The following is a 16,354-nucleotide window of genomic DNA, read 5'->3' as shown; positions in this document are numbered from 1 at the left end:
AAGTAGTGCCTCCTGATGTCCAGCCTGAATTTACTCTCAGTCAGCTTATGGCAGTTATTGCTTGTTACCCCCGGTAGTGCTTGGGGGAGCAGGGACTCTCCCAGTGCCTGCTGGTCCCCCTTGGCAAGTTTGTAGGTGGCCACCATCCCCTCTCAGCCTTCTCTTGTGGAGGCTGAACAGGTTCAGGTCCCATAGCTTGTCAGTGGTTGCTTCAGATGGCCAGTCTGTGGTTTTAAAAATGGGTGGGAGGAAGTAGAGGGGCAGAGTTTGGTTTCACTTGTTTTAACTCAAATCCCCATTTCCAGGCCAACAGTAAACCTGAGTTTATAAAAACTAAAAGTGTATTTGCTAAAAGTGCATCTTGCTCTACCTGCAGATTGTCTCCATAGTTGCCAAAAGAGTTCAACACTATACTTCTATTTCCTTCTTACAGATTCCAAATCCAAGCAGTAGCCAACCTCAACATCATTTATTTTCTCTGGAGCATTGTATCTGGAGTTCTTCGTGCATTTGCTCTGGATGACAAACTCTCTCCGGACCTAAATGATTTCTTGAATGGAAACCAAAACTTCAGCATTAAAGAGTTTACAAGGAATAATGGATTTTTTCTCAACAACAGTACGTTATTAAAATGTGATTTTTTTGGAAAGCCATGTTACCCAGAGGTAATACTTTTTACTTTATTGTAACAGGAACAGTGGAATTAAAAACTCTCTAAAAATAAGTGATGCATCTTCACACGGGCCTAGCAGCACGTTAAGCTGGGTTGAAAAAGCCCTGGTGGCAGGAGGTCCGGGGGTCAGCCTGCCAAACCAGGGGTGCTCCAACCTGGCTCAAAGTGCTGCAGAGGGGTTGGCTAGGGCACAAGGGTGCTTCAGTGCGAATCTAGCCAGCAGACACCCCCATACTGAAGCACCCTCATGCTTCAGCCAAGCGCATCAGCATCTACACGTGCATTGCTGTACACAAAAAAACTTCTGCAGCAGGTTAGTACTGTTATTTACAAGTACTATCCTGCTGCAGGGTTAATTAGTTACCTGCAGCCTAACAGGGTTGCACCTGTAGATGCAGAAATTTTTACTGTAAAGCTAATTAGGCAACTCCACAATAAACATTTCATGTAGATATGTCCAATGACTTAAATTTTTGGTGACAATACACCCTTAAAACCATTGAACAAATAGACAAGTAGTATACCATACTGGTCTACTGTAGTACAACTTCATACATTCCCTTGAAACAGATAGAAACTACCTCACAAGTATCGTCTACTAGAAATTATATTACTAAGTGAACACTAATTTCCTCAAGTCCTGGACTTCATAAGGAAGACGACAGTAGGACCTTATGAAAAGTTATTCTAAACAACCAAAATCATTTAGTGGACAGTTAAAAAATTTCTTTTGGTGAGTTCCATACATTTGTTTCCATAGAAAGGATTTCATTCTTGATTAAATTCTATAGGACTATTCCATCAGTGGTTTATGTTTACACCTGCTACGGTCATAAATATACATCAACAACAGAAAATTTAGGCAATCTAGGCCACAAAGCATTCCATAATCCCCAAAATAGATTGAGGTTATCTGGTTTCTTTATTTTGTTTTCTACTTATATTGTTATAGGACTTCGAACACGTTTTCACTGAGTATGGAAACTGCTTTACTTTTAACCACATTGATATTCCAGCAAAGAGAAGAGTGAGCATCTCAGGAAGAGGGCTAAGTTTAATTTTTGATATCAAACAGGTATAGATATGATAATAATCTTACATTATATATTCATATAATACATATTCAAGATGAAAAAAGCTACTATAACCACTCTTCTGTCCTTCTGCATAACATGGACAACAATTTCACCAATTAATTGCTGGGTTAAGACCAAAATTACTCACTGAAGGATAGCACATCTTTAAGAAAGATGTCCAGTCTTGATTTGAAAAAGTTTTGAATGGAAAATCCACCATATTTCCCAGTAAATTCCCAAGCTATTTACCAGTAGTTGTATGAAATCAGTAAGTGATGGTCATCTTTGAACTAAAGAACCCTATTTGAACTTCAAGATGGTGTTCTCCATTTTAGTCCCTGTTTTAACTGACCCTCCAAGATTTTAGATCCTAAGGCAAAAAAGGAAAAAGAAGATACTTTGTTTTTCTGCTTTTTTTTAATTGCCAGAGATTTGTCACCTGCTTAAACCTCATCACCAAATGAGGTGTAAATTTGAGCAAAATGGTTTTTTGACTTTAAATAAAGCTAAATGTCATAATGTAAATATCACATCATGACACTGCTTTTCTAAGGAATTCTTTTTGTATCAGGCACTCTTCACTGATGACCCTTCCCTGGGTTTTATTGATGCTGGTATAATTTACGTTATCCATTCACCTAAAGAACCTCCACGGTTTGATGGCTTGGGCCTATCCACACCAGTAGGCATGCATGCCCATGTTGCAATCCGCCAACTAAAGGTAAGCCATTTGTGTGATGAAGTATCAGTCTCCCTCTGAAATTTAAAGTACACTTTTACTCTGAAAAATTACAACAGACATTTTAAAAGTTTGATATGAATTATGCTTCAATGACTTCCACAATAATTTTTTCCAGAGTCCAAATCATACTGTATTAGAAGTTATCACATCTAAGCTGTTTTGTGCATATATTCCACCTGGCAATAAGTGGAAGCCAAAACAAGGCAACTTAAGCAGTTCTTTTATTCCAGAGTAGGTAGCTTCCAGCTACCACAATATATAGAAGACATGCAAAACAGTCACCATAGATTAGCTGATGCACTGTAAATCTTTATTCCTTCCTTGTAATTGGATATAATTTGCAGTAGCATAACTAAGGATGCCAGTCTGAAGGATTCATGATTGGGAGTGTGGAAGGGAAAGTGCCAAATGGCAGGCCCCAGGGAGCCCATGTCACCACAGCAGTGACCTGTATTCAGGCAGTTTTGTACTACTGGAACAGCAGCCTACACTGCCACAGCAGCTGTCATACAAAGAGGCAAGCTCTTGGCACCCTGCTCTCTGGTCCTTAGTATGCACATACATGCACAAACAGATGCACCCACACACATACATACACCCTACCCCATACCAGATAAAGGATTTATGTTCTTTTTTCATCCAGAGGCAAAATAACCAAAAACTAAAGCTGGTCCAATTCTCTTGCCACAGAACATAGGATCTGACCTTGGAATATCAAGTTTCTGAAACACCTCCCTAGAACTCTGTCTCTAGAGGGGGATTCTGCAACATGAAATTAATTACCTGTACACACCACAGGTTTTAATCCTCATTAAGTTAAATAGGTTTTTAAAATATAAACTTCTTTTTTTTTGAGCGTCGCATCAGTGTTTGCATATACTAGGATTTCAAATGAATTAAACTTTGGAGCACTGCATCTGTGTTTGCACACACTAGGTTTTCAAATGAATTAAGGTTGGTCCCCAGTCAGTGCCACAGGAGAGTGGGATGGTCCAGCTCTACCCCCTGGTCCAGGGTCCTCCACCCACCCCATGCCTATGCCCTACCACACAGCTGTGGAAGCAGGAAGATGGCAAACCATGCAAGAAAAGAAAATGGAAGCAATTTGAAAGGGAAAGCAATTCAAAGGGGTGAACTACAAAAAAGTTGCAGCGCCAATTTGGTAGACAAAGAGGCTCATTACACGTCTTTGAGTGCCTTTTTGTGTGCATGCAATGAATCTGTGGATGCAACGCTTACATTCCCGGTGAGCCAAACTAAACTACAGCTGAGGATTTTTAGTTTAATGCACCAGAAACACTTTTCAAGTGTGTGGAAAACCCCCTCGTGCAAACAGTCACACAGTTGCAGCACAAGAAAGGGCAAAAAATGCGGCGTGTACAAAGGTCCCTACTTTCTTTGTGCAGCCCTGTTGAAATCCAATTCTGTCAGTCTGTCTACACTGTCAAGTTGTACAAGAGAATCAAGACCCAAGAGAACAGATATTAAACATACACACACTTTTTGTTATTAACCTCAGATTTAACTCATATCAATTCAACCTTAATTCATTTAACATTTTAGTATAAACTGAACATAGTGTTTTATTAACAAACTTTGCATTTAAAATAGTATTAAAGCATTCTACTTTACTATTTTCTATTCAAGACAGTTATCCAAGAATACCCTTGGGGAGAGTGCAATCCTAATATCAAACTTCAGTATCACAATATCTACAGCACCTATGGATGTGTACAGGAATGCAAGGCCCATTACATACAGGACTGGTGTGGGTGTTTGCCATTCATGCTTCCAGGTACTTCTTGGGCAGTGTTACACATGTGGTACAAAGTGGTTCATGGTTCTTCAAACAAAGATGGACTTCAAACTTTTACTTTCATTTAGAAAGCTATATCATTCTCTGAAAGCCCTTGGCACAACTAGACTTCATTGAAAATTTTAAATTATTCTTATCAAACTTTGACCTTACAGTGAAATATTAAAAATATTTGATTAGCCCTAACCATTGGTCAGCATTTCTTAATGTTGTCATCTGAACCCCGAATGAATATCCAAGTCTATATCACAGAGTGCATGAAATTGGTCATCTTAAACTTGACCCCAGAAGAACTTTGGGCTAAAACCACAAAATGTCTTTTGTGCCATTACGTGCATTCTTCACTGCTCAAATTTTAGGCAACTAGCTCCTACAGCCCTGAGTTAGGAGCTCAAGTTCAATTCACGAGAAGTTAGGTACCTAAAAAAGGATCCACAAAAAATAGGGTATGTGCCCAGAAGACAGAACAGATGTAGAGACACAACTAATACATTTTACTCTTATTTTCCATGATTTATTCAACTGTATTTTATTATATTAAGTCATGTAGTATTAGTAATAATACAATATTGGGCAATAAGTGCTGTCAGGTTCACCAGTGAAATGTGGAAAAGTCTGTAGATTTTAATTATTACATTTTACTTGTACTAGTACCCCAAGAACAGAATTTTCACTTTTATGAAATAGCTGAATACAGGAATAGTTTACCTGATTAATCATTGTTTTGCTTTTAAAGGAAATGGAACAGAATGTGACCTACTAAAATCTTACAAATGTGTTTCTCCTGCATTATGTAAGTAACAACTGACTTATTAATACCTTTCTATTCTTTAACTTCTTTTAAGTAAATCAGAGGATTCCAAACAAATGCCAGAAAGTAGCTAGAATTCAAGACTGATCCAGTTATTAATTATTACAACTTACGATTTTAACCTTTTCAGTTCTTATCATATCTATGTTCATTTACTTATACTATTTCCATGAATCCATGCGCATTTGGAAAATGCAAATAAGGTAGTCAGTTGTAACTTTCTATTTGTGGGAAGCTTACTTTCATGGGTCTTGTACACTACCATTATGTTTTCAGCAACTACATTTTAATACATTTTTCATGGGTAACTGTACAATGATGGTATATTTAGATGTTATTTTTACAAACTTTGCATGCTTTTTGTAGAACAAAGCATCTTATTCCAACAGATGATTCCTCAAAATGGCCTTGAGGCAGGAAGGAAAACCTTTTCACTGCCACAGGCTCTGTACTCTTTCTAAGGTCTAGACAAACAACTACACTGATGCGATTTACACCAGGGCTTACAGATGACCAGATATTGCAGGGTACCCACTGGCCGTAGACACTATCATTGCACCTCACAACTAAGAGGCAGAAGTGCAGATTTGCCTATAGCAAACAAATACCCTGGCAGAGCTTTGGACTCACTTTTATACTGCTGTAACTTAGAGTGTAGTTTTACCTCTCATCTTTTTTCTAAAATATTCTACAGCAGATTCAAGTTATACTGCATGTCACCCATATAGACAAACCACATGTATATAAGCCCTTATATAGTCAGATTAGGGTTCAATATGACTACTCTTACCTGCACATAAGCTTTGCCTTTTTGATTATTAATAACAATTGCTACTTTCAATTAATAGGCCTGAAAAAAAACCCCAAATACTGTTTTAATCCTTCTAGGAATATTCATAAGAGGAAGTGTAAATACATTTCAGAGTTAGCCCATTCCTTATTACTTCACTAAATGCCAGCCTGTATATGGAATCTTGTTTCTCTTTGGTTCTATATTTGTGAAATTGTATAAAAGCAATTCATTTCTATATGCAAATGATCAATATATAGGTGATTTAAAAAAATGTTAGCCACACTTATAAAATGAATCATCCTACTGACTTTGTGGCTCTCTACACATGCAGCTACAGGTGCAATGAGATCTAATGTGCAATCCACGAAATTACACCTCCTCCTATGCTGTGGCCCCTGACTTCTGAGATCTAGCTGGATCCCAGCACCCAACATATTCACTTGCAGGACTCTGGGTCCCCGTGCTGCTGGGACCCAAAGTTGGCTGCTGCTGGGACTGACAATCCCCTTAGTTGTCAGACTCCCAACCCCAACTGAGTCTCAGCACCCCTGTGGCTGAAAGCCCTGTCAGGTGATGGGGCTCCCAGCTGTAGGGGAGACCCTGCTACATGTGCAAATTAAAGCTAGATAGCAACCAGCTATAAAATTATTCCACGTTTTTAAGGTCAAACTTTATAGCTGGTTTGGAACTTTTTATGGCATGATTGTGACTTTACAGGTGTAGCTGGTCCCAAGGTAAGAGCACAATGAATCAATTGTGTAATGCCTGTACCATATGGAGGGGGCCTTCATTTTAAATCACAAGTTGATGAATCATTTCTCTTCAACTCTAGAAATTCAGTTCAGAATTTTTAAAGCTGTTTTCCAAAAGAATGTAGGTAGAAGAAAAAGTCAATTAGATTAACTTTGGGCTTCTGGGTCTGAAATGTGCGCAGTGTTCAAATGAAATATAGAATGAGTTTTGTCATGAGTCTTAGGCAGTGATTAGTTCCATAAGGTTCATATCCTTGACCTTTGAGAGATGAGATATTACTCATTTCTCAAGGGTAGGTATATTACTCAGCGGGTGCATCTACACGTACACCGCTACTGCACAGTAACTTAAGTGGCAAACTTCTAACTATGGCAATTTATGCAGATTTGGGTGTAAATTTGCTACCTGAATGATGCAGATAGCGAATTTACACCGAGCAGTTACTACATAGTAAGGCATGTGTAAACTCCTTACTGCACAATAACTTTTTTTGTGTGGAACGACTTGAGACTAACTTTAGTTCCAAGTCAATCTATACACAGTGTTACTGCACTGTAATGCCTGCATGTGCAGACGCTGACATAAAAGTCACTTACTGCACAGTAAGCTACTGCTCAGTAAATGCATGTGTAGACACACCCAGTAGATATTTGAGGGGAAGTATTTCAACTACCTTCAAAGAAAGTCTGTTGGGGGAGAAGGAGTTAAACCCTGTTACAGTTTGTGACTAGATCTAAAAAAGTCTAATGCATTTCAGCACTGAGCAGGCATCTAACATGGCAAACTTCTAGATGCTAACATTCCAGGACAGCATACAAAAACCTGAGGTAGGTATTGGTACCTGGAATTTTTACACAATGTATGCAGAGAGTTTGGTACTTCTGAACAGAACCCAAAACAATCAGCAGGCTTATCAGAGAGAGGACAAGGCATCATTAAATCCCACCCTTTTGGGAGGCTTAGGTACCTTTCAGAGAAGCACCTCCCTCTATGTGGGATTCACATTTTAGAACCCTCTCCTGAAGGTAAACACCTACACAGTTTCAAAAGAAAAGATAAATTAAGAAACAAAAAGCAGACTTCACATATTTATTTTAAAATACAGGATACTGAAAGCATGATATCAATTTCCTTTATATGTTAAGCTAGTGACCAAAGTACTCAGGACATAGGGTACCAATGCTCAATTTCCTTCTCTGCCTGAAAGGATTCAATCTCACAGCTCCCACCTCCCTGTACTGTCCTAACCACCAGATATGGGGTAGAAGGAGGATAGAGAACTCTCTAGCCCCATTAAAGTTTTTCCACTTTTGTAGAAAAAAATTTGAACTGCACTAGATAGGGTTATGTGAGAGAGGAGGAGGAGACAATAAGTATGCCTACATATGCAATTTACACTGGCTTAAATTTACTGTGCAGTAAGCAGGAATAGCCTGGTGTCTACATATGCAGGCATTAAAGCGCATTAATGTTAGTCCCAAGTCAGTCCACAGTCCTTACTGTGCAGTAAAGTGTCTACATGTGAGTTATTGCACAGTAACTAATCAGGTATAAATTTGATACCTGCATGATGCAGGTATCAAATTTACACTGAAGTCGGCAAAAGTCACTATATTTTCTGTGCAGTACAGACATGCACATGTAGATGTGTGCCTGTACTGCACAGTCATTTTGGTTACTACACAGCAAATGGGCATGTGTAGACGCACCTGTTGTGTCCCAAAGATGCATTTAGGACACTAATCTTGAAAGGGAAAGGAATGAGTTCCTTGTGCATTTTACATGGATAGGACCATGAATACAAATATAAGGCTGGAAGTGACCTCAAGAAGTCACCTCATCCAACCACCTGCTTAAAGAAGGATCATCCCCATCTAAACAGTCTCATCCAAGTTTTTGTCTCAACCACTCTTAAAAACTTCCAGGGAACACATCTACACATGCTATTAATGCGAAGCAATAAACTCCGATGCATACCAGGAGTAACTAGGAATAACAGTCACAAGCTGGCAGAGGGTAGATTTAGGCTAGATATCAGGAGGCGCTACTTCACTGTCAGGGTGGCTAGGATCTGGAACTATCTTCCAAGAGAAGTGGTGCTGGCTCCTACCCTGGGGATCTTTAAGAGGAGGCTAGATGAACACATTGCTGGGGTCATTTGACCCTAGTACTCTTTCTTGCCATGGCAGGGGGTTGGACTCGATGATCTGCTCAGGTCTCTTCCAACCCTACAAACTATGAAACTATATTGCACTGGAGTTTATTGCTCCAAGGCACTGTATTTACATGCATGCACAAGCACAGCACATTTTGCTGAGTCAGAGCAGTCCCAGCTGGCATCAGGTCCAAGGGGTCAGCCTGCCAGCCTGGGGCTGCTCAAGCCTGGCTCAATGTCTTGTGGAGGCATGGACTAGGCCATAAGTATGCTCCAGTGCAGGGCTAGCCAGCAGGCAGCCCTTCACTGAAGTACCCTAGTGAACCCAGAGAGCCTCATCAACATCTACATGTGCATAGCTAATGTGGTCCCCATTTATAAGAAAGGGAGAAAGGAAGACCCAGGAAACTATAGGCCCATAAGCCTCACATCAGTCTTGGGGAAAATCCTTAAAAAAATTATCAAGGATCACATCTGTGAGGGGCCAGCAGGGGAAATCATGCCCAGGGGAAATCAACATGGGTTCATCAAGGCCAGGTTCTGCCAGACCAACCTGATGGTTTTTTATGACCAGGTAACTAAATCCCTGGATGATGGTGTTGCCGTGGACGTAGTCTTTCTGGACTTTAAGAAGGCCTTTGACACGGTCTCTCACTCCATTCTCATTAATAAATTGAGCAACTGTGGCATTGATGCTTACACAGTTGGATGGGTCAAAAATTGGCTGATGGGGCACACCCAGAGAGTGGTGGTGGACGGGTCGTACTTGACTGGGTGGGATGTGAATAGTGAGATCCCCCAGGGCTCAGTCCTGGGGCCTACACTGTTCAACATCTTCATCAGTGACTTCGATGAGGGGATGGAAAACACGTCCAAGTTTGCTGATGACGCCAAGATGTGGGGAGAGGTAGGCATGCTCGGAGGGAGAGAGAGACTGTAATTAGATTTAGACAGACTTCAGAAGTGGGTAGATGGTAACAGGATGGGGTTTAATGTAGATAAATGCAGGGTGCTGCACCTGGGGAGAAGGAATCCACAGCATACATACAAGCTGGGGATCTCCCCTCTTGTGAGCACAGAGGCGGAAAGGGATCTTGGAGTCATTATTGACTCCAAGATGAACATGAGCCACCAATGCCAGACCACAGCCAGCAAAGTCGACTGCACCTTGTCGTACATCCAAAGATGCATCTCAAGCTGGTCCAGAGAGGTGATACTACCCCTCTACGCGACATTGGTCTGGCCTCAATTGGAGTAACACATCCAGTTCTGGGCACTGCACTTTAAGAAAGATGTGGCCTGCCTTGAGAGTGTTCAGAGGAGGATCACCCGCTTGGTTGGAGGGCAACAGGGCAGGCCCTATGAGGAGAGGCTGAGGGACCTGAACCTGTTCAACCTTAGCAAGTGGAGGCTGAGACAGAATTTGGTGGCTGCCTACAAATTCATTAGGGAGATCAGCAGCAAATAGGAAGGGTCCTATTCCCCTCAGCAGCACCTGGGGTGACGAGGAACAATGGCCAGAAGCTGCTGGAGAATAGGTTCAGGTTAGAGATTAGAAGGCACTATTTCACTGTTAGGGTGGCTAGGATCTGGAACCAACTTCCTGGGGAAGTGGTCCTCGCTCCTATCTTGGGTAAATTAAAAAAGAGTTTGGATGAACACCTGTCTGGGGTCATGTGATCCCAGCGTGTGCCCCGGCCAGTGGTGGGGGGTTAGACTAGATAATCTATTCAGGTGCTTTCTGACCCCTAACTACTATGAAACTATGAAATTGCTGGGCACTAAAGATAGTACTTGTATTTACAAGTATTAACCTACAGCAGCATTTATTAGTTTCCTAAGACCTAACAGGGCTGCATCTATAAGTGCAGAAATTTTCCTGTGGAGCTAATTAGGCAGCTCCACAGTAAACATTTTGTGTATATGCACCTATGGAGCAAAATCCTACAACCTGTATAAGTGATCTGTTCCAGTGTTTAACTACCCTCATAGTTGATAAGAGTTCTTCCTAATAAAATATTTAAGGGGAACAGAGTAGACTGTTGAACAAAGGCAAACTTTTAAAAACCCTGTCTACATGAATTATGATTGTTTTTCTATAAACTTATTTGTTATAACATTTACAACCCTATCAATGGGATTTTACTGAGTGCCACAATGATCAAATAGATGCAAATATCTATGACTTGTAATACTAGTTGAACAAGCAAGAAAGCATCCAAGAGTCAAGAATAGATTTAATCCATGGACAAAAATATGGCACATATACTGAACTGTCAAACCTAGAACACTGATGCAAATCCATTAAAGTGGTAGGATAAATATAAAAAAGACAGCATGATCCAGCAGATAAACATCAATGCCCAGAATCAAAAAGCATGAGTTTCATTAACAGTTCCACTGCTAATATTCTGCTTTGTCTTGAGAAGTTGAAAAAACTGGCCCTTCAGCTTTGGGTGGCTCATTTCTCTTTCTACGAAATAAGAGTGACATTAATTCCTTTTTGTAAGATACTCTGAGATCCTCAGGTGAAGAGCCACATGCAAGATCATTATTAGCATCATTTCTGAAATTCCCTTTGAATGACAGAGAGAGATGACAAATGACATGGTTCTCATACGGATTCATCTGCTTGAAATTTCAGATAACATAGATATATTGGGACTGTGTACAGTAGGCGCCCACAATTCCACTTGCCCTGTCCCTTGTGAAGAAACAGATTATCCTTACACAGTCACCTACTCAAGTTTTGCAAGTGAAAGAGCCTTAAAATTCCTTTCTACCAAACTGAAGAAAAGTCCAGACTACATCAGGTAATCTTATTTATAATTATTGTATGTTATCAGAAAACCCTGGATGACTTACGGGTGCCATCTTTATTATTTAATTTACTGTGCCTAACTTTAATATGAATACATTTCAATAAGATAAGATTTTATTTTGCATATGAGAACACCAGCTGCAATAAGTGTAGGATATTTTTACACAAGGAACTGGTAGAGAAACAGTATTTTATTAATTTACATCTTTTGCTATATGGGTACTACTAGGAAGCACATTGTCCTCCCTCCACCCTCATACTATGTAATTTGAAAGCCTTTTTCCATATAGCCATAAAGAGAAGTGCAATGGATGTGAAACCACTCCTGAACTATTAAGAGAAAATTTCCAGTTACAATACTGAAATCTCAGTCCTGTTGTGGCTGAAGATAATTAATTGTACAAATTTACTCTGCAAAGGATGCATGTATTTTCGTAAGGGGAAAGAGATTAGAAGCATTTTGAAAGAGTTATCTTGCAGAAATCCAAAAGACAAGTATGATTTGCAGAAAGTAACATCTGGAAAAAGTCACTTCAGACTAGCAAAAAGGTCTTTAAACCAGCCTATACATCTGTGTTTACATCTGTAAACAAAGCAAGAAATCAAGTAAGTGTAGTTATGTGCACAAAATTAAAATATGCTCATAAAAACTGGTTTAAAAAATTGGACTTCAAAATATGTGAATCACTGAAGTTTTTGAAAAAGTTGAACTATTTTCCTCTTGAAACTATAGCTGTATAAATACTTAAATGTGTTTTTCAGTAGACACAGACCATACAAGTATTGTGCAAATCCAGTTTATTATTTTAAAAAAAAACTTTAATAATTTTGGGCCCCGGAGAATTCTACGACAACATTATTATTTATTTCACTTTGTCAATTGTTTTATTATTTGTAAACATCACACGGCTCAGTAATTACTCAATTAAGCAGGCAAAAATACATAAAATTCTTCTGTTACCAAGTCTTTAACCAATAGGAATCAAGCAAATATATTAATGAGTACATACAATAAATTTCCAAATCTGGGGATATATTGATTTCTGAAGATGTAAAAAGGGTAAAGTTAACTATTTACTTCTTTATTCTAGCAAAATACAACAGAAGCACCTTAATAGGATCCATCATATCTCTAATGAATGGATACATCCATTTACCGAATATCTCTAATGGCTACTTCCATTTACCAGATGTAACATGCAGATTAAAACAATTACTAACAAAACTGAAATATAAAACGTTGGGGACAGAAAATACTTTATGTTCATAAACGAGTGCATGAGTTGCATTGTGCTGTTATACATAGAGCCTGTAGTTTGGGCTTTCCACAAAAAATTGTAATCATGACCATATTTGGGTTTTAACACATTCAAATGTTGAATGAAAAGTGGAATTCTTTTCTATTCTTTTCTGTGTTCTCACCCCCAAAATTTATGGAAAGAGCTTTTATATTCTGCATAGCTTTCCAAGAACTCCATATAGTATATGCATGGAATCTCTTTGTCTAACAGTAGTACCAAAGGGTCAGATTCACACTAAGTAGTGCTTCATGTCTCTAGTCTGCAAAGATTTACACAAATATGTGCTTAGTTTTACACGTTGGGAATAAATCTACTGAAGCCAATGGGGTTACTGGCAGAAGATATGGTTAAATATGTAGAACAAAAATCTGCAGGATTAGGCCTCATCTGGCCAGTGAAATTCACAATGGTTCTAAATATGCAGAGGGGTACTGAGCATGCATAACTATTCAACCATGTGCCACATGGTGATGTTCAGCTCCTTTTGCTACTATAATTAAGGATCACTGGTATTTCTCCCCTAAGTGTTCTACTTTTCCAAGGGTGTGGAATTAAGGTCCCATAATGTGGTCTCACTACAAATATTTCAGTATATATGATCGTTTTAAAATTAAATCTAGTCTGCCATTCCACACACATTTTTTAAACAAAGGAATTGCTAAAATGTAATTCAACTGCTGAAGTCCTAACTAGCAACCAAACACTTATAGGTAACCCTGTCTATCCTACCTTGTTTTTACTAACACTAAGATCTGACCCTATAATAAACCATTATGGATTTACACTCTAGTAGACTTCACTGCTAGTAAATGACACTTTTATCCTATCTCTCTATAAGCATGACCATCAGCATCCTGTTGCCATTTTTCCAGCATGAATTTCTAACTAAAACCAATGATAGAAGAGCAGCAGACCCGATTTATACTGTTTGTATTTTTTCATTAGGCAGAATCTTGTACATATTGACATTAACTATCAAGATCTGAATTACAAAATAACACAGCAGCAGAAGGCCCTGACTGTAGGCGAGTTGCTTGGTAAGTGGTCACAGATTAATCTTTAATTAAACTAGAACAAAACTATTCATTTTCCAGTCACAGTCTGGACAAGTTTCTAATTGCTTAATTATTCCACCAGCAGCAGTTACTTTTGGTCCCAGAACTCACTTTCTAGACAGACTATACTGCAGAGATTTATAAATATACAATACCTAATGAATTACTAATCCTCACTAAGCACTTTTTACTTTAGATAAATACTACACAGTGGCTATGTTGGGTTGCTTATTTCATTCTGATTAAGAACTATATTAATCTTTTCTTGTGAAGATTTTTTTTTAAACAGATTTAAAGTTTTCCCTTAGAATGTCAGATTATATGTATTACACGTATTTAACACTTGAACCCAACAATGGGTGGTTGGTTTCCTAGACTAAACCAAATGCTTGGCTGACATATGTTTATTTCCTTGTTACAGCTGAAGTTGGTGGCCAACTTGGATTATTTTGTGGTGCCAGTATGATTACAATCATAGAACTCGTTGAGTATATTTTCACTAACTTCTGTTGGATGTGCATCTTTCTTCTACTGAAAGCACCAGAAATACCCCAATGGAGCATCCCAACTCAGAATCAGATAGCTAAGAATGGAATACAAGAATGCTGAAAGCATTGCTTTTGACAGCCTAAAATGCCCCTCTGTAAACTGCCTTTGTTTTTAAGATACTAAAGGACTTTGGGTATTTAGCCTGAATTGTGACTATTCACTCCTTGTATTTTATTATTTTTATGCAACATATATTGGAAAGAATGGTCATTAGAAAGTCTCTGTTTTTTTCTTATAATGACCTATCCTAAAATGCATTTTAAAGAATTAATATATATATTTTAATGGCTACGTAATTGATGTAAGATGGCACATTGCAGTACTGTCTGTATGAACTGGTATAGGAGACACAGGATGTTTTTACATGTGTTGTGGGGCGCAGCACTGGTTGCTTTAATTAGCGAGCCATGCTAATTAAATGCACCCACGCATCACATGCATCAGTGTCACTATGCATCCCCACACTGAAAAAAGGGTGGCAGGGCACTTTGAACTAAAGCTCATTGAACGTGTTTTATTTCAAAGTGCCCCACTGCCATTTCTTTAGCAAAAAGATGCTCAGTGATGCTGATACACATAACATGGAAGCCTGAAGGAGCGCATCAATTTCTGTGGTCCACCAGACTCAATTAATCGATTAATCAGATTTCCAGTATGTTGGAGCAGGCTCCGTGCGCTTGTATAAGAGCCCTTGGAGTTTAAGCAGTTAGAATTAAATTACAATGGTCCCTCAAAGAATTTCAGCTTCCCAGTGTCAGACACTCTCCATCGTGCTAATTCTTCTTAACACACAGTACAGAAGCACTGACACAGTGTTGACCAGGGACATCACAAACTGACCATAAGGTTTTTGCTGCTGTTACAGCCAAACATGGCCTTGAAATTTATGCATGATTTGCAAGGGATCATGCTGCTATCAGGAACATGCTTTATATAGCGTATACTTCAGATCAGTGATGAATTAGCCCTGAATAAAAAATAAAGAAAACCTGAGACATCCTGTGCATGAAAAAATGAGCATGTAAAGGCAAACATCAAGGGTAAATATCATATGCAGGTGACAAAGTATAGCCCAAACCCACATTCTTGGTTTCCTTACACAGCAAACATGACTTACCTTTTTTTTCAATGTATTTCGGAGTCTTATAACTAAAATACTATAAAGGTTACTCAATGTAAGTTTATTACCTCTCTCTCACACTGTAAATTTATTCTATCGGCTAACCTTATCATCTCTGGAAACAATAAAACATCTTTAGAGACAACTTGAAGCTTGCAAAATTATGAAATTGAGTCAACTCTAGTGAGTTGGGGTTATAGCAAGTCCTTTTTACCATGCCCTTATTTGACTGAATGCGTGACCAGGTCACAGGCAGACAAAGTTATTAGGGTAAATCTGATCTCTTTTATTAGACCAACTAAATAGTTGGAAAAAATGTTCTTAGCAAGCTTTCAGGTTTAAAAATCCTTCATCAGGTTGAAGAAGCATCTGCAGTTGGTGTGTGCTCTTCCTGGATGAAATGAACAGTAAAGAGGCCAGAGGCCGGTATGCATGCAAGAAAGCCAGTCAATGCTTTTTGAAAGTAGAAAGAGATAAAACCAAAGGAAGGTAATACCAACGATGATCAAAGGCAGCAGGAGGGCACACAAGCCTCCATGGCTCACCAAAAGCATCTGGGAATGTCTCCTTGCTAAAAGGGTGGTGTACACCCAATGGAAAGAGGGGGACATCACCAGGGACGACTATACTGCAGTCGCTCGGGGATGTAGGGGGGGCGGTCAGGAAGGCCAAGGCAGAGATGGAATTAG

At 39.1% G+C, this 16,354-nt stretch overlaps 1 protein-coding gene across 1 annotated transcript in view; it reads left to right on the top strand.

Annotated features, from left to right (window-relative positions):
- Positions 1-14,612, top strand: part of ASIC5 (acid sensing ion channel subunit family member 5) — a 23,595-nt gene extending 8,983 nt beyond the window's left edge. Inside the window, exons 3-10 of the mRNA XM_019534341.1 lie at positions 434-665; positions 1,626-1,748; positions 2,321-2,470; positions 4,139-4,286; positions 5,044-5,100; positions 11,464-11,632; positions 13,887-13,978; positions 14,418-14,612. Coding sequence (XP_019389886.1) covers positions 434-665; positions 1,626-1,748; positions 2,321-2,470; positions 4,139-4,286; positions 5,044-5,100; positions 11,464-11,632; positions 13,887-13,978; positions 14,418-14,605 — 1,159 coding nt within the window. The 3' untranslated portion in view covers positions 14,606-14,612. The remainder of the gene's footprint in view (positions 1-433; positions 666-1,625; positions 1,749-2,320; positions 2,471-4,138; positions 4,287-5,043; positions 5,101-11,463; positions 11,633-13,886; positions 13,979-14,417) is intronic.
- The last annotated feature ends 1,742 nt before the right edge of the window (positions 14,613-16,354 follow it).

The sequence above is a fragment of the Crocodylus porosus genome, unplaced genomic scaffold (assembly GCF_001723895.1).
Source record: "Crocodylus porosus isolate Cpor-Errol unplaced genomic scaffold, CroPor_comp1, whole genome shotgun sequence".
NCBI lineage: Eukaryota > Metazoa > Chordata > Crocodylia > Crocodylidae > Crocodylus > Crocodylus porosus.
This window is presented reverse-complemented; position numbering and strand designations above follow the sequence as displayed.